Source organism: Patella vulgata, chromosome 2 (genome assembly GCF_932274485.2).
Source record: "Patella vulgata chromosome 2, xgPatVulg1.2, whole genome shotgun sequence".
NCBI classification, from domain to species: Eukaryota; Metazoa; Mollusca; class Gastropoda; family Patellidae; genus Patella; species Patella vulgata.
Window position 1 is genome coordinate 81,672,804 of NC_065880.2, and position 20,366 is coordinate 81,693,169.

At 36.8% G+C, this 20,366-nt stretch overlaps 1 protein-coding gene across 4 annotated transcripts in view; it reads right to left on the minus strand.

Annotated features, from left to right (window-relative positions):
* The window catches only part of LOC126810378 (uncharacterized), a 28,700-nt gene extending 12,056 nt beyond the window's left edge, over positions 1–16,644 (minus strand). Inside the window, exons 1-6 of one of the 4 annotated variants that reach the window (XM_050535407.2) lie at positions 16,577–16,644; positions 14,566–14,772; positions 13,372–13,746; positions 11,736–12,104; positions 10,100–10,156; positions 9,036–9,476 (exon numbers count right to left, since the gene is read on the minus strand). In XM_050535407.2, coding sequence (XP_050391364.2) covers positions 9,036–9,476; positions 10,100–10,156; positions 11,736–12,104; positions 13,372–13,746; positions 14,566–14,629 — 1,306 coding nt within the window. In that variant the 5' untranslated portion in view covers positions 14,630–14,772; positions 16,577–16,644. The other 3 variants (XM_050535408.2, XM_050535409.2, XM_050535405.2) reach the window with 3 other exon arrangements.
* Positions 16,645–20,366: the final 3,722 nt, after the last annotated feature.

Genomic DNA, 20,366 nt, shown 5'->3' on the forward strand with positions numbered 1-20,366 from the left:
CCACGAGAGGTGTGTTATGGTGCAAGTACCACGAGAGGTGTGTTATGGTGCTAGTAACACGAGAGGTGTGTTATGGTGCTAGTACCACGTGAGGAGGGTTATGGTGCTAGTAACACGTGAGGTGTGTTATGGTGCTAGTACCACGTGAGGGGTGTTATGGTGCTAGTAACACGAGAGGGGTGTTATGTAGTCATCAACGTACGGAGGGTCTGGGACCGTTGTCAATATTTGACGAAGAGTCCATTGCTCATGCGTAAGCGGGAGTTTGGTTTTTAATGTGGTTAATTATCCAGTGTCCTTGGCCAAGTCAAGTAAGAGTTGCATCCCTTCCCGCAATAAATCCCATAATTCTTGCATTAATATAATCAAACATGAATCGTGACGACGAATTAGGATTCGTTTAAAAAACATAGCTATGGCCCACGAAGAGAGAAATTTTACAGAAAAAAATATGGAGACTGAACTGGCAATGCAACCAAATGGATTTTTTGAAATGGCATTCTTTAATTTCATAGGCGTCAACATCTTGTTTTAGGACTAGTTACCTCCTTTGGACTTTGTTTATGATAATGTAAAAGACCGGATAATCTAGCCAATGACCTATTATTCTCAAATGTTGACAACGCATCTAGACTAATATTCGTAGAATATTTTTCTGGATGATAGAAACTAGGTGTTATGGGGCTAGTACCACGAGAGCAGTGTTATGGTACTAGTAATGTGGTGAGAGAATTAGTTGTCTCGTACCTTTTTTATATCCTTTTTTATTATTTTATTGTACATCATTCACGCGTCTATAATTCAATGAATGCTCCCTGTTTGAATGATTTGTTATTTTAAACTAATAGATATTATATAAAGTATTAGATATATATAATATGTTGTGTGTCTGAAGAGTTTTAAAACAGCCTATAAATAGATCGTTGATATCTAAAAGTCTCCATTAAATTAATGAAAACCTGTTTATCAAAGGAACCGACTAAACAGCTTAGTATCCATATACTCTTTATCATCTATTTAACATTCCATAAACACCTAAACTCCTACTTTCAGTTAAGCTTAAGTCTTACTTTCACAGATTTTAAAAATCCTTATACTTTGACAGTCGACAAGATAAAATCAATTTAACTAAGTATAGTTACATCTGGGGTTTCAATTGAGATTGTCCGCAGAAACTTAAAATAAGACAGATATGGCAATCGTTTAGTTGTGGATGTTTTAAGAATCATTAAGGAGTGAACACATTGAAGCACGTGCAAAATGATTTGCTCCAAGTAAGACAATGCTTTGATTTTAACATAACATCTAAAGACTTAAACATATCTAATATGTCCGTCCATGTCACATTTTTTTAAAGGATTGAAAGTCTTCCACTGTTGGTTTCACCTTGTCAATGAAGGGAATGCCTGACTCAGAAAACCCCTGCTACTGTCTGTATCATTGGACGAAGGACCTGACAGATGGATAGGATGAAAAATCCTGGTACTGTCTATAACTGAAAGCCCGTTTAAGACACTATGACAATTTGAAAGGGGAATAAGAGAAGGGTCCAGCGCCACTGCCAAGGCAAAATTTCCCTCATAGTACACTGTGTGCCAGTCCCCCCGGTTTGTGCAGTAAAGCGGGGCGTTAAACCTCGTTTCATTTTTGTTCTTTTTGTCTGTCACGCAGTCTCTCAGCATTCGTCTCTTAAAGAAAATACATTAAAAGTATGGTCGTAAATCAGCCGTTAGTTGCTGAAATGTAGGACATTAAAACCTATTTCATTTCATTTCTATTTTTTTTATCTGATCTTCAGATCTCAGTAAAGTACAAAATCATTAAAGGTACGGTTATTGCGGTACATTGATAGCCGCTACACTGTTAAAAATATTTTGGTTATTTTACCCTAAAATTACGGGCAGCAAAAGTTGCCCCTAAATCATAGGTAAAATTACACTATTAGTTATTTAACAATTTACTGTAGAAGGACATATCTGTTAATTTACATTTCTTGTAAAAATACATCACAATGTTAATTTACATTTCTTGTAAAAATACATCACACTGTTAATTTACACTTTTGTTAAAAATACTAATATTGGTAATTTTACATGCAAGATTCGAGCAATAGCCCCGGTGTAAAATATTTCGTATTAATATCACTTCAATATATATTGAATATCGATAATCCTGTTTGGTAGACGAGAGCATGGTTCCAGGCTTTCAGATGTAAGCTCGCGGTACTATCTATTTGCAGGCATTATAACCCTGCTTTACAGACAGTCCGGCCCAACTAACACTGGCCAATCGTTTTAATTTACCGTCTTCAAGTGAACTTGAAAACGAGATAATACAACCTACGGCCAGAAAGTCAAAACATTTTTTTTTATGCATTTAAGAAAATACTTACAAACTGATTAACGTACGCTAAATATCAATACACTTTATAGATCTTATAAATAATGGAAACTAGATATACATGACATGCAATATACTAAATTTACAAGATGTGATTGTCCATATTATGGTTAATAAATTGAAATGAATACCATAAGAAGATAATTATTAGGAATGTTTCGTTTCTATGGAATACTAAAATACAATAAGAGATAGTAAATTTACCGAATAAGTAAATTTACCGAATAAGTAAATTTACAAAATAACGTGAATAAACGTAAGTCTGTAAAATGACATGCTGGCTATGTTATTTTCCGTTCAATATTTTAAGGTAAAAACAAATTCTTTAACTGCTGTAATTTTACTTATATTTCTTACCTAAAAGTAAATTACATAATAATGTGAACAAACGTAAAATCTGTAAAGTAACACGCTTGCTGCGTTACTTTCAGTTCAATTTTATTACATTATATGTATTTTTACAGGATTTTGAATATGTCTTTGATTCCATCGCCACTTATTGTCAAAAAGACATGAAACTCGATATACATACATGTACTTGAAACTCGGTAAAAATACATTAGACTTGGTAAAAGTAGTATATGTTGTAAAATATACCGATAATTGAGGTACAAAAAACCCTTGTACTACTGTAATTTTACATACATTTCTGACAGTTTACCTGGTGGTTGTCGTAACATCATTTGCTATTTGGTTGTGGATTTCAACGATCACTGTTAATTGGTTGTGTGTTGAGAAATGTTAACAAAAATATTTCAAGGTTTGCTTTCATTACTATTGAATAAAACATTTCTGTGATTTCAACATTTTACGACAACCAATTTGGGCTACGGTACATCTTCCTATAGTTTGAATACACTGAACATTACTGTATTTTGACGTTACGTATGTAAAAATAAATTATTTCACGGTAAAATTACCTGTATAATATGTTTTTTTTACGACTATTTGTACTATCACTCCTGTTTGGTGTAATAAAACATACATTTGTAAAATAACATACAACTACGTAAATATTTTACCACATTCTTACGGTAAATTAACATTTATTTCTAACAGTGTATAGTTGGTGAAACTTTACATCAAATAAAAACATGTTTGCTGCCCGTGTACCATATTAAGAAACACCCAATTTTAATTTTACTTTTCATGTAGTACGGTGGCAAAGTGAGTAAGACGCTGGCACGCTAGCCTGGAGGTCGGGTGTTCGATCCCTGCATTGGCCGTGAAAGTTCATCAGGGTTTTCAGACGTGGTTTCCCTTTGTCAGTGGTGCAGGACTGAGGACCTGACAAGGACAGCTGTCTAGTCGTTCGGATGGGGCTAAAAACCTAGGTCCCGTGTATACATTGGCATGCATGTAAAAGATCCCTTGGCAGTTGGAATTCGATATAAGAGTAGGCCATAGTGCCGCTGCCCGGGCAAAATTTCCCTCATAGCACATTGTATGGCGTATGCCCGTCTTCATTAGCCCAGTCGGAGCATAACAGTAGGACGTTAAACCCAATTTCATTTCATTTCTTTGACGGAAACAACTCTTTGAAGCCGTACAATTTTAATATTTTTGAAGTCTGTCGACATATTGTCGGGTATCCATGAACCTTCTACATCTAACAAAATTACTTAATACCTTTAAATTAAACTAAAAAATTGATTCTTGTTTAATGTGTTTGTTGTACATCAAACATGTCACAAAGGTCACCATTCAGTCTCTCTACATTCGTCAAATATACATCAATATTCAGATTCTAGCGTTTTTTGTTTCCATTTTTTTTTTCATCCTATAGATCGGGGTTTCTACAAAACGAAAGAAAAAAAAAACGTGTTCTGAAGAAAACCATCCCAGACCACTAACAATAACATGTAACCGATATAAAATAGTCACAGTGTCGCCAACTCCATCTTTAATCTCGACAACTGCGTGATTAATCGACAGTTTTAACAATCTCTAGCTTTCGTCTTCTACTCGTTCGTAAAAACTTCACGAACTTCAGGCCATTTGTCGGCCTTTCATTTAAAACACATTTCACTGAGAAAATTACAGAAGATAAGATTAACGATTTCTGTGTGGTTTCTGGTGAAATATTGACAGCTATGACACGATCTTGTGGTATTGAAGGACCATTATGGCGGTTTATTGACTTATGACATTCCTCGAAAAATGTTTTTTTGGAAACGATTTGCAAAGAATCTGAAAGTAGTTCCAATACGGTTTCTTCATTTGCCTGCATCAAATGAACAATAATCATCAGGTGCCCAAATTGGCATTTTAAAGGGACATTGTCAGATAATGTAATGAAATGGGTTTTAACGTCCGACAGGGCTAAGTAGAGCGGGCATACGCCACACAGTGTGTAATGAGGGCAAATGTGGCCGAGCAGCGGCTCAATGGCCTACTCTAATATCAAATTTTGCCCGGACAGCGGCGCTATGGCCTACTTTTATTTCGATCGAATTCCAGCTTTTACGTGCACGCCAATGTGTATACGGGACTTCGATTTTTCAACCCTTCAGACAGAGTAGGGGGGGGGGGACCACGCCGGAAAATCAAGATACACTTTCTTGACGAACCCCGGGAAGGAACACGTTTTACTCACTGAGCCACCGCGGCTCGCCATTGTCAGATTTTACAGAAATTTATCATGGGGTCCAATACAAAACATCTAAAATGACAATATTAAAATAATACCCCCCCCCCCCCCGTCGCCCAGTAGTAATATCATAATGGTTGTAATATCCCTTTAATTATAATACAATAGTTGTAATATCCCTTTAACTATAATACAGTGATTGTAATACCCCCTTTAGACTATAATACAGTGGTTGTAATATCCCTAACTACAACACAGTGGTTGTAATGTCCCTTTAACTATAATACAGGGGTTTCAATATCTATTTCACTACAAAAGAACGGTTTTACGATCTTAATATGCCTCTTCTTTTAAAACATTACTTTCTGATTGCTGACATGCCATATACAACATTTCTAACTGACATGTCACATACACATTTCTAACTGACATGTCACAAACCTACTTATTTCTAGCTTGCATGACACATAACTACTTATTTCTAGCTGACATGTCACAAACCAACTTATTTCTAGCTGGCATGTCACATAACAACTTATTTCTAGCCGACATGTCACAAACCAGCGCATTTCTAACTGGCATGCTACATAACAATTTATTTCTAGCTGGCATGTCATATAACAACTTAGGTCTAACCGTCATGTCACAAACCAGCTTATTTCTAGCTGGCATGCCACATACCAACTTATTTCTAGCTGGCATACCGCACACCAACTTATTTCTAACTGGCATGCCACATAACAACTTATTTCTAACTGGCATTTCACATAACAACTTATTTCTAACTGGCATGCCACTTACCAACTTATTTCTAGCCGACATGCCACATAACAACTTATTTCTAGCCGATATGCCACATAACAACTTATTTCTAGCTGGCATGCCACAAACCAACGTATTTCTAACAGGCATGATACAAACCAACGTATTTCTAACTGGCATGCTACATAACAATTTATTTCTAGCTGGCACGTCATATAATAACTTATGTCTAACCGACATGTCACAAACCAACTTATTTCTAGCGGGCATGCCACATAACAACTTATTTCTAGCCGACATGTCACATAACAACTTATTTCTAGTCGATATGCCACTTTAAAACTTGTTTCTAGCTGGCATGCCACATAACAACTTATTCTTACACGTGTATTAATTCAGTTAACGCAACAAAATAATATATCATCAATGATCAATGGATTTTCACACGTATCAATATGTTATTGGTCTTTTTATGGTAGGACATCAAATAAAGTCTGAAATGAATCTGTGAAATTGCTATTTGATTTTTTGTAGAGTGTTACAAGTAATGTCTGGAATGATAATAACATTAACAATACAGATAAGATGCTCCATCGAATACCGACGACATGTGCAATAGTAACAATCAGGGAGGCAACTAAAGAAGAAAAAAAAACGTTATATGTCTGGTCATTATAATACTAGTGTGAGTCACTAGTGTGAGTCATTATAATACTAGTGTGAGTCATTATAGTACTAGTATGATTCATTATAACACTAGTGTGAGTCATATTATATTACTAGTGTGGGTCATTATAATACTAGTGTGAGTCATTATAATACTAGTGTGAGACATTATAATACTAGTGTGGGTCATTATAATACTAGTGTGAGTCATTATAATACTAGTATGAGTCATTATAATACTAGTGTACTAGTGCGAGTCATTATAACACTAGTGTGAGGCATTATAATAATAGTGTGAGTTATTATAATACTAGCGTGAGTCATTGCAGTAGCGAAAAATATATTCATTCTGAGAGCTGGATTCTGTATTATACTATTGGGAGAATTTTTCTTCTTTTCGAAGGGCCGAGGTTGTCGCGTAGTAGTAGGACACTGGCATCTCTGGTTCCGGCGTAAGCTGGGAAGAACCTACAGGATTTATCAAGCTCGTGTGGCACTAGGCTTTTGGGGATCGAACCTTTGTGATTTATCAAGACCGTCAAAGGTTACACCGGGGCTAGACTCCAATATCGCGGATCATATAAGAGGCATCCGATATTGAAATAAACGGTCAAGTAAAGATGAACGCCCCGTTAGAAGAAGGGTAGTTTGTCTTAAAATCACATCTAATGGATAGATTATGTCCCTCCATAAAAGAACATCAGATATTACCTCCCTCCATAAAAGGGCGTCAAATATTACGTCCCTCCATAAGGGCGTCAAATATTACGTCCCTCCATATAACAGCGTCAAATATTACGTCCCTCCATATAACAGCGTCAAATATTACGTTTCTCCATACAAGAGCGTCAGATATTACGGTCCCCCCATATAAAGATACCATATGGGAGATTAGAGAGTTGGCCATTCTTGCTATAGCAGTTCAAAAATAGATGATGAAAGAAGAATATTTTGAAAATTTCAGTCAAATTAATTTATTCTGAACAAAGTTATCACCATTGTAATTTTTGACTAAAAATAGGAGTCAACTCTCTCTTCACCGTCTCCGAGAATGGTCGATCGTTTGATTGACAGGCGTTAACTCCGCCTACATAATCTCGATTATCAAGTAACGTTTTCAATGGCTGTGGTGACGTTAACTTAATATTCGGTTTGAGACGAGGTTGCAATTCAATTCGTATCACATTTTTTTTTACTACAAATTGAAAATAAGACTTATAATATATAGATAAGAAGCGAAAGTTTGAAAGGAATGGAGCAAATCAATGAGGCATAATTATAGCCGACTGACTTCTTGTTAGCCTGCGTGTACTCTTGTACTGTAGGCCTAACTAGTAGGCCTACGTAACTCCCGAAGCAGACAAATAGGAAACAGTGATCCAATGGGGCGGCAATTCAACCGGGGTGATGTTAGCTGCGAGGTTTATCAATTTCCATATTTTTTCTGTAAACGCAAGTGACAAAAGAGCGTATAATACCGACATCCAAACTCTCATTTTAACCACAACTAAACATAATATCAAGGCCGTATATATATATCGAACTTTCAATCAAATTGACTGACATACAGCCTCGCTCAACAGCGGCCTAGCTTCATACACTCTATCATTTAGCCTCGATCTAAAATTTCCGGGAGTATGACGTCAAAGTAACGGTTGATCTCCGCTTACGACGCCATTTAAAAATTTAATCAATCAATCAAATGCTGTTTAAATCCAAGCTGAATCCAAGCCATCCGTGGGTCTACAGAGTTGATTTTGTGCTTGTTGTGTAAATAAAGATCTAATTTATAATTTCTATGACATCTGAAGCCTAAATAAAGACTTGCAATAATCAAATTTAGCTCTTGCATAATGTATGTCAAGAACGTCAGATATTACGCCCCTTCATATAAGAGCGTCAAATATTACGTTTCTCCCCATATAAGAACGTCAGATATTACGCCCCTTTATATAAGAGCGTCGAATATTACGTCCCCCCGCCCCCCCCCCCCCAAACACACCGCCCATATAATGACGCCTGGAACGTCGGATATTACGTCCCTCCATAAAAGGACGTCAAATAATCTTACACATTGTCTGCGATACTACCTAAGTTTCAAGCGGACTCTAACTTAATTATTTTGCATGGCTATTACTATCCATGTCTTTCGTTTAGAAACAAAATCTGTTAATATATTTATGATCTGAACTATTTTATCTGTGTGTAGGGTTTTAGTGTTTTTTCTCATGTGACTACCGATTTATTGCCCAGTAATTTATCTCCGTAATGTCTCTAATAAAAGACAGTCGTATGTTACAACTATAGATTTTATTGCGCATTTTCTTGCAGCAAGACTCATAAAGTCTCGCTTTTTTTTCATAGCCTTAGTTTCGTATTGATGGAAATGGTGTAATTTACGTTTATCAGTTTGCAGTCAATAAATAGGTTTGTGTCGCCTTGGGGAGAAATCGTCGTGTTTTTCATAATTTGTTTCGCTACCCGTGAAATTGGGAATTGCATCAATCAATGTCAAACAATTCCCTTGGGTATATCGTTAAATTCACTCATATTGGTCTCTGTCATCTTGGCGTTTGGAGAAATTGTTCAAAAGATGCAAATAACTAATTCAACTTACCAGTAGCTTTCTCTAAATCGTAATTTAAATCATGGTTATCCATGGCGACGTCATTTTTATTGTAGTTCGCGTCATTGGTAACGTTGTTAACGTCATTGGTAATGTTGTTAACGTCATTGGTAATATTTTGTACGTCACTGATTATTGATGTGTTGCCTATGTCTGCTGTAATATTCGGATATGGTAGTGTTGTGGTTGTTATGGTGATGTTATCTTCTGACCGAGAATCGTTCAGGGTGATATTGTAACTATGGGTCGTGAAATTATTTTCAATTATAACTCTTCCAGTGGGTAGAGACGAAGATATTATTCTTGTCGTGGCTGGTGCTTCATGCTGAGTTGTTGTTGGTTTTGTTGACGTCGGAATAAACAAATGATCGAGAGACCGACTGGTTAGTACAGCAGGAGTTACTTCCCTTGGTGTGGTTATATGATCTGCTGCTGTGTTATAAAAGAGAAATAAAATAGAAATATACAGTCATCACTAGGATACAATCTGTAAAAATTCACAAACAGGTTCTCTTTTCATATTAAAATGTATCTTTACAAGTTCATAGATTTTAAAATAATATGACATGCTTTAATTTTAAAATATAACACTGAGTTAGGAAGAGTTCGTCAAAATATAAGGACAGCTGTCTAGTCGTTCGGATGGAAGAAAAAAAACCGAGGTCCCGTGTACACATTGGCGTGCACGTGAAATAAACCCTTGGCGCTTGAAATTCGATATAAGAGTAGGCCATAGCGCACAATTTCCCTCATTACACACTGTACGGCTTATGCCCTAAACCGGGTTGGTTTAATTATAAATATTACGAAATGAAATGAAATGAAATGGGGTTTAACGTCCTACTGTTCTGATGCCTAAACTGGGCTAATGAAGACGGGCATACGCCATACAGTGTGCAATGGGGGAAATTTTGCCCGGGCAGCGGCACTACGGCCTACTCTTATATCGAATTCCAACTGCCAAGGGATCTTTTACGTGCACGCCAATGTGTATACGGGACCTCGGGTTTTCGTCCCATCCGCACGACTAGACAGGCCTATAAATATTATTTTACCTGTTTCAATAAACTGTGATAAATAACTACATGATAAACTAACATCTCCATTTAAACCTGAAATATATAAAATAAAATAATATCTCGTCCACATCTCGACTAACATCCTGTTATTTTATATTGATTACCGCCATTTTATTACAAGAATTTTATCAAGGGTTTTGGCGGTTGAACGAATTCCATCTATCAAATGTTATATTACATGTACGCTCAGATGACTTGCCCACATTTCGGGAGAAACATATCGTTCAATTTAATTTGGATAATTCGCTTGTGCGTAGGGGTCTTTGGCATTGACAGGAAACAACAGTGAATATGTTGTCTGGGTTTTGTTTTTAAATCTAAGAAAACAGAATTCCTTAAGATGATTTTGTATCTTTAACCTAAATGGTATTCTTGGACACGGGGGTTGGATGGCCGAATGGTTAGCACGTGCGCGCTGTATCATAAGGCCTGTCATTGAGTCAACTGGCGTGGTTTCGAATCCTCGGTTGTACGTGACAAGGAGTAGGGTCGCCTGTCCAGCCTCGTGGGTTTTCTTGGACACTTGGCCTCAGTTACGTTAAACCCCACAATCGGTTCTGTCTTGTATAAGACAATACGACTTGATGATATTTTTAATCATCATTTGGTCTGATTGATTATTTATATACTTCGTTAATGATAGAATTTAGATTATCTGTTCAATGACCTAAACCAAAAATAGGATGAACAGGGATTTAATTACGTGCTAGTGTTCCGTACCAACTGGGTTAATGAGGAAGGGAATGGTCTATTCGGTACCAATTAGGTTAATGAAGACGAAATGGTATCTTTAAAAATATCAATGAAAAGAAATGAAATAGGGGTTAACGTCCTACTGTCAGTGGCGGCGCCAGCCGTCGGTGATTGGGGGGGGGGGGCAAAGCTGGGGCAAAGTCCAAGGTTAAGGGGCCAATGCCCCCCCCTTGCCCCCCACCGGCGCCGCCACTGCCTACTGTTCAGCTCCGACTGGGCTAATGAAGACAGACATACGCCATACAGTGTACTATGAGGAATATTTTGGCTGGACAAAGTCACTACAGCCTACTCTTGTATCGAATTCCAACTTCCAATGAATCTTTTACGTGCACGCTTATGTATACACGGGACCTCGGTTTTTCGTCCCATCCGAACGACCAGACAGTTGTCCTTGTCAGGCCCTCCGTACAGCACCACTGGCACCGGGAAACGACGCCGGAAAGTCTTGGAGAGAGAGACACATAGAGAGAGAGAGAGAGAGAGAGAGAGAGAGAGAGAGAGAGATGGTGTTTAACGCCCACTAGGACACAAACTATGTCATTTCGGGACTAACATATGGTTCAATTTTATTTTAATAATTCGCTTGCAGTGGGAGGAAAAGGGGGAACCGGCAGAAAACCGACGAGGTTGGCCAGGCGACCCTACTTCTTGTCACGTACAACCGGGGAATCGAAATCACGTAGGTTGAATCAATGATAGACCTTATGATACAGCGCGCACGGGCTAACCATTCGACCATCCGACCGCCTGCCCTAAAGAAATCCAATCAGGATAGTCATGTAACCTTACTCCTTGACACATACAAGCGTGGATGCTGATGATGATTGATGATGATTGATGATGATGATATACAAACCTCTGAAGCCGAACCAGATGTTTTTAGGTAGACTTGTTTTACTGATGACCACCTTGGCTCGTAATGGCGTCGATGTTCTCAACAGATACTCAAAGGAATGATAGAACAGTCTCGTACGACACGACATGTCTCGCAACACGTCGCCATTTTTTATAAAACTAACACTGCTACACAATGGTTCCTGGGTGGAATTTAGCCGGATATCTAGCGCGAAGACGTCTATATCAACGCTAGTACGATTTCTAGAATCTATTAAACACTGGCATTCGACGATGTCTGCCCCTGTTTCTAATTTCGTGGGTTGGTATTGAACGTATACCTGGTCTCCGATGATGGTTTTTCGGTCTCCCAATGAAACTATTTGTGTATCTGAAAAGGAGTATGATAGAATCTTACACGACATGGTGACTAGGTATTATTTTAATAACTAATATTCTCTATAGACAGTGATTTTAAATAACAAAAAAAACCTGCTGAACTCTGGCTAACCTAATCTGACGATTTCCAACGAGCTTCCATAAGTTGCGATCATGAACGGCTGATTTCCGTCACAAACTGATCAGCTGTGAATATTCGCTTGGTCGCTTCAAAGAAGGCTTTCGCATTACCTCTGTGAAACAGATTGGGACTGTCCGCCACCGACTGGACCAGGGGGGGGGGGGGTGGATGGCTGAATGGTTAGCGTGCGCGCGCTGTATCATAAAGTCTGTCATTGAGTCGACTGGCGTGGTTTCGAATCCCCGGTTGTACGTGGCAAGGAGTAGGGTCGCCTGTCCAACCTCGTGGGTTTTCTCCTGGTCCTCCGGTTTCCTCCCACTGCTAAAGACCCCTACGCGCAAGCAAATTATGTAAATAAAATTAAACCATATGACCTAGTTTGTGTCGAGTGGACGTTAAACCCCATTTCTCTCTCTCTCTCTCTCTCCCGACTGGACCACGTGTGGTTCTAGCACCATGAGTAGCGAATGAACGACGTATATGGTGCTATTACGCCTATGATTTCATTAGTCTAATTTAGATTATATCTTTATTCCGTTTCGTCTTTAAAAGTAAAATATGTAATATAAAACCAAAGGAAATGGAATCTTAATGAGAGAAAGAGAAATTTGGTTTAACGTCCACTCGACACAAACTATGTCATTTCGGGACTAACATATGGTTAATTATATTTCAATAATTCGCTTGCGCGTAGTGGTCTTTAGCAGTGGGAGGAAACCGGAGGACCCGGAGAAAACCCACGAGGTTGGACAGGCGACCCTACTCCTTGTCACGTACAACCGGAGAATCGAAACCACGCTAGTTGACTCAATGACAGACTTTATGATACAGCGCGCGCACGCTAACCATTCAGCCATCCACCCCCCCCCCCCCCGGAATCCTAATGGAAGGCCTTATTCGTAAAATGGTGTTCAATGGTGTTCAGTGTCCTACTTTTCTCTAGCAACCGGTATAATGAAGACGGTCATAATTCATTTGGGGGTTGGCCTTAAAATTATTTTATTTGTAATTTTAATTCACTATTATCTTACAGATGTTTATCAAAATCGTTTGGCCGTTTTAAATAAGTACTCACGTATTTTCGTTAATTTATAGACTTAAAAATATGCTGTAAGCTATTTTAACTACATAAACATACCTTTAACACACGTATATTTAACATCAGCAAATACAGAAATACTTCTATACGTGTGGGTGGAACACTTGGCTGTCAATCTGGGAGCATTGAATGCGCAAGTAGCCTGGCCAGAACAATTATTGTACAACGTTTCTATATCATTGGGTCGAAATACAGCTTCACAATCACCCTTCTGTTTAGAGCAGCAAGTTTCCGAATTGACTGTTGAACAGGCCGAAACGTCTCTACAGAACGAACCAGTCGCTTTAAACCCGTATACGCCTTGGAATATTCCAATAACAGAAGTGACTTCGCCACAGCCTAAAGCATGACGTGTGCAGTGAGGATCTGAACCATAGCACACACTGGAACTTTTGATAGTGTAGGTTGATGGTGCTGAAATAGTATTTAAATGGTTATAAATATTAAACTTATGTGAGATGATTTTGCGTAAATCATACCAATTGTTGAAAATGCCTATTAATTTATGAAATCTGACTGCTTGAGTTCTGGTACCACCCACATTCTCTAATAATTCTCACGATTATCTCCCATAACGTCTTTTATAGTTCAAAATTTCGTTTTACTTGCTTTCACTACCCTTTACTTCATGCAGTGGAGTCCATCAAAGGTATAAACAAACGAAACGAAATAAAGATCTGTACTTTAGTCAGATTGACAAACATTATTCTATTTTAGATCTTTATTTTAAGAACTGTTCAGATTTGATATACATGTAGTCAATAAGATGGAAGATGATAATATAGTATGTTATAACTCCATGAAAACACTGGACGTTGCCAGGTGTTATAAATCAATATTAAATATTTCTATTTCAACCTTGAACCCTTACGTCCGTTAGATTTAACACCAAAGTCTAACCGTACTTTGATTAATTCCATAATGCGTAAAAATCTACATGGAATTGTCTCAATCAAGCACCGACATTATAACATGTTTCTGCATCTACAAACGCTAATTTTTTTATTTTTTTTGGGGGGGGGGGGTGTGGGGGGGGGGCGGTGTTTGTCGGATGTTTTTTCATGCCGTGTTGATTTATTGGGTTTAAGTGGTTTCATTTTTCAAACGGTGGCGTATTCAATTTTAAACCATTTTTATTTCAGTAGGATTTAGACATTAATCCTCAGTATAGATTGTAATCAACATGATCTAGACATTATGAGACCAGATAATCCTTTAGTATAAATATATTACCTGAATTTGAAATTCTAATGACCAGAATCAGAACCAAAAGGCTTAAGTTGATAACCGTCTTCATTGCTTTTCAGAATTCTCTTCCAGGAACCGTCGGATTAAGATAACGTCTGAAATTGTCTTCTGATAATTAAACTCCTAGAAATGTCTGAATAGTAAGTGCAGAAGGGCCGCACTACACGCAAAACAAAATTCTACAAGATAAACCTGCGGACAAGACAGAAAAAAGACATGGCACCAAATATATAAATTCTCCACGTGTCCTAATAATTTGATACCGGTAATCTTGAGATGGAAACAATTTGTTAAAACGGTAACTGTTATTCGATCTTATCGCTTTCAATGGCTGGTCACAAAAATCCGTGGTTTTTTTTTATAAAACCACAATTTATTTTTTTATAAAACCCCAAGAATAAATATAAAGAATGATATGATGTTACGTAAAACTAATGACTGTCCCCCTTTCGTTCTTTATTACATTGAGTTTCCTACAACATTAACAGAACGCAAAGGAGCAAATTTAAAACGTTAAATGTCGCGGTAATTATTTCAAAGGCGAGAATCTTTATGTATTTAACATATTCAAATTAAAGCGAGAATTTCAAATTTTCTAAGAAAGTCAAAACGTAATTATTTCTATGTCTTTTGCTCAATAGGTTGTCAACTCACAATTATACGATCATAGGTGTCATTCTCACACTTAAAACTCATTTACACAGGAAATAATAACACAATTACCTCCCAATTACCTCCCTTGTTTTCTATTCTCCACCATGGAGTAGCTTTCCAAACGTTTGAAAATGAAGAGGAAAATGATATTTTTGCCAATTTCTCAGCTGGCAATAGTGAATTATAGGATTAATAGGATTATTCTTAAACAAGGTAGGACTGTTTATGGATACCATCTATTTTCAGGCTTTATTTTAATAAATTTTAAAAATATAACTTAAAAATTTGAAATTTCCGCTTTTAGTATATGCTTGCTTCTGTTATGTGAATTATTTGGTCTTAAATTCTATCAAAATGTTTATAAAAGGAACGAGTTCGGGTTATATGTCGCGGCAAATATTTCAAAGGTGAGAATCTTTATGTATTTAACATATTAAAATCATTATATTTTCAATTTCTGTTATAACTGTGAGTTTTTTGGCCTTAAATTCTATCAAAATGTTAATTTAAAGAAGGAGTTCAGGTTAGTTTCTACTTCCGGAAATATTTCTTATACAAACAGTTCATTATTTACTTCTTCTATTTTTAGGTTTTATAAATAGATTTAATATTTACCGGTTGGTGACGTCATTTACTTCATATATCCCGAGGCGATACACATTCACACCTTAGATAATTTATAATGCACATTTAACCTATGACGAGATGACAAACTTGCATTTATATCATGATGGAGCCTTAATCTAAGGAGCAGTTGAAAATTTCCTTTACTACTTAAACAGATCTTCTCAGGCATAAATAATCATTCAAAGAATTCGAAAAATTAAATTATAACTATATAAATAAGGTTAAATCTATCTAATAAAAATAGGTTCAAACAATCCTTAAATGATATATTTTCATAATCAAACAGACGCGATTCACTCAAATATAAGTTAAAATAAAATGGTTTAAAAATCTAATTAAAATAATTGAATTTAACCTCCTTTGTTTTACTGCTATTCCTATGTAAAAAATTCCTTTTGTTTTGTTGCCGTTCATTAAACCTAGTCTTAAAATTTAAAGTTTATAATTTCTTCATCACAGTTTTACAGAAAATAATTTTAGCCGCACAAATTTCATTTAAATAAAACCAATCGACGGATCCTAATTCGTAGACACATAAATCCAATGTAAGTATTCGACCACTGTTAATTCAGAGAGACCTCTCTTATTTAAATATAAAGTCTCATTCACTATGAATAAATTCACAATAAATTATTGTCAGACAAATTGTTTCCGCATCCGTCTATTTTTTCATCTTAAAATCAAAATTCATTTTAAACAACATAAGTCTCCACACCTTGATAAATTCCTGACCTTGTCGGCTTCCCTTTCAACTAATTACCTACATAAAACAATACCTGTCTTCACAGGTAAAATACAATAGGTCACGTGACAAAAACGTGCCGTTAGTACTCAACAACTTCTGAACTCTACAGTAAATAAAATGATTTTGTCATTTTTCAAGTTTGTGGTTTATTTTTGAACGGATTTGTGTAGTACTTGGTACAAAAACATGAAATACTGACATGGAGAAATTTTCCTGTTTTCTTTGTCGGTTGATCTTAATCATATTATCGTGTGAGTCGGTTAGTGCTAAATGATAAGGCCAGCTCAGCTTTTCGTCAGATATAAACAGGGCTAGCGCTAATCCCAACCCTAAACCTAACTCTGGACCTAGCGCCCAATGTTTACCTTATCCTAACCTACAATTATTGAAATAAAATTGAACCATATGTTAGTCCCGAAATGACCTGGTTTGTGTCGCGTGGACGTAAGATCCCAGACCACCAATCATACTTTATTGATTTTCAAGATATACAAAAAATTCACAAGGTCTGCCATTTATCAAATGGCGTGGTTTCGATTCCTCGCGTGTACGTGACAAGTATTAGGTCGCCTGTCCAACCTCGTGCGTTTCTTTTGGGTCCTCCGGTTTCCTCCTACTGCTAAAGACCTCAACGGATAATTATTGACATAAAATTTAACCGTGTGTTCTTCCGGAAATGAGGAGGGTTGAATGGCCAAATGGTTAGCAAGTGCGTGCTGTCATAAGGTCTGTCATTGAGTCAACTGGCGTGGTTTCGAATCCCCGGTTGTACGTGATAAGGAGTAGGGTCGCCTTTCCAACCTCGTGGGTTTTCTCCGGGTTCTCCCGTTTCCTCCCACTGCTAAAAACCACTACGCACAAGCGAATTATAGAAATAAAAATGAACCATGTGTTGGTCCCGAAATGACCTAGTTTGTGTCGAGTGGACGTTAAACCCCATTTTTATTGTTTTGTTTTTAGAATATTTAAATAAAACCAAAATAAAACTTGTGGAAAGGTAAAGTAAGCAATAAAATGTTTCCCGTCAACAAAACAATTCTGTCATCTATAGGGTTGATGGTGGAGGGGGAGGGTCAATTAATGCTCGGGGCGGGGGGGGGGAGCTGAAGGTGAAAGGGCGGGAGAGGAATGTCCACTCTTTTTTCATACGCGATATTTTTTCATTGTCACTAAAATCACTAAAAAATATACAGAGGTGAGTGTCTTTTAACAGCCAGTTAACATGGACGCCTCTTTCATATTCACATAAATTTTCAAAATTCTAATATTGTACATGGTTTTTTTTCTTTTTTAAACAATATTTTTATTCATTAAATCTGGATTTGGATTGGGGAACAGGCTATGCCACTGTGTAACCCGTCTCTCTGATTTATATACATGTACACATTATACATACGTACATAGATACATACATAATTACATCGATAATGCAATATGAATATCTTGAAAGTTTCATTCAAGTTACTTTATTCTGAGCGAAGTTAGCACTGTTTGACATTTTGATAATATGTAGCATTGACTGTTTATCATTGTAACAACTGTACTTGTTATTCGGGACATAGTCTCGCTTCATTATTTTTAAATTAGATCATTAAATGACCCTAGCATTCTAATCTACTTAAATTCGAAGCCACCCGATGACCTAGAGAGCTATTTATGGGCTTGTCATGTTAATTAATGTTTAAATAATATAAATGAAATGAAATGAAATGGGGTTTAAAAGTCCTACTGTTCTGCTCCTATACTGGGCTAATGAAGACGGGCATACGCCATATAGAGTGCTATGAGGGAAGTTTTGCCCGGGCAGCGGCACTGTCGCCTACTCTTATATCGAATTCCAACTGCCAGGGGATCTTATACGTGCATTCCAATATATACACGGGACCTCGGTTTTTCGTCTCATCCGAAGGACTAGACAGCTGTCCTTGTCAGGCCCTCCGTTCTGCACCGCTGACAAGGGGAAACCACGTCGGAAAATCTGGATGAACTTTCTCGGCCAATACGAAGTAAAAATAAAGACCCGCAATTGTCCGATTTAAGACCAGTAAAATGGTGTTTAACAGCTTTCTGTTCTGAACCAACCAGAAAGAAAAACATATTGCATGCAATGTTGCCTTGACAACGACAATACACCCTACTCTTATTACGATTTCTAATTTTCTGCTAATGATGAAATATACACAACCCCTTTCTTTAGTAGTTGATTTTTAAATATTAATTAATGATGATCCTGAACCCATGATCAAATCTGATTAAAATACAGATTTATATTTCGTTTCGTTTTTTTTATACTTTCGATGGCCTACACTACAGTTGTTTTGGGAGGTCGCATCAGAGGTCATACGAGCGGCTTTTGAACCTATGACGTCAGACATTTGATTTAACCAATCAGCATTGACGTTTCTAGTGGATTACCCACAGTTCTGTGCACCTCACGCCAAAAGCTCGCCGCAACAAATCTTTTCATTGGCTAATCCCTCACATCATCAAGAACGCGGCTTATATAACAACTCTTCCAGATCCTAGTGTAGTAAAGACAAGTAAAACGAAATTTTGAACTATAAGAAACGAAACGAAATAGGATCTGTGTTTTAATCAGATTGTAAACGACCCTCCTCGTTGTTTTTGCTATGAATTTTGTCAGTGGTGTATTAAACCGTATTTGATAAACACCAATCCGACATTTTTTTTTCTTCAAAACCAAATCTCCGATGTTGCTCCTCATTTTCAATTCCATTAGCCCTAGGCCTCAGGCCCATCGGTAAACATACAGGATAGTAATATCCTTAAACACACATAATCCAAGAGCTAAATCTGCCTATTGCAGGTCTTTCTTTAGGCCTGAGATGTTATATAAACTATTAATTAGACATTAATTAAACATGCATTATGCAAGAGCAAAATCTGCTTATTACAAGTCTATCTTTAGGCCTGAAATGTTATCTAAATTATCAATTAAACATTAATTAACTTATCCAGACCATAATAAACTCTCGATGTCAAGGCTAGCCTTCGATGTTGGCTCGATTAGATTCCTATATGCCGCTAACGGCTATTGATAATTAAATCAGAAAAAGTGGATAACCGAGACTATGCTGTTTATATTAATGATTTTAGTAATGATGACCGAGACTATGCAAAAATTTCACCCGCTTCTTTCTCGGCTCATAGTGGATCAATTTGACTGAAATTTCCAGCAAATTACCTTTACACTATCTAGTTTTTAACTATTATAGCGAGAACTGCTATCTCTTTATCTTATCTCCCATAATGTATCTTTAACTTAATGGATTTGAATACATTTCTAATATCTCGGTTCAGAGTGAAGCAATTTGACTGAAATTTTCTGCATATTCTCTTAACGTTATTTATTGTTTAACTACTATAGCGAGCGAGAACTACCAACTCTTTATCTAATCTCTCATTTACTACTTCTTGGTTTATTACATGCAACGTTTCAGTACCCTTACAGGTATCTTTATCAAGCAATGATCAGTAATGAATACAATCACACTTTTATAGTACACCCATGAATAAAACAATTTATAACAATCAATACATCAGATTAATTAAGGCATAATAATAACAATCACTTTCCTTTGAGTGTACTCATTAGTTTATTACATGCAACGTTACAATATGCTGAACAAAATATACAATATACAGCGGACTCTGTCACTTCCGATTTATTTCCTATTAACTATATACAATAAACTATAAACTATATACAATAAACTATATACAATACACTATAAACTAT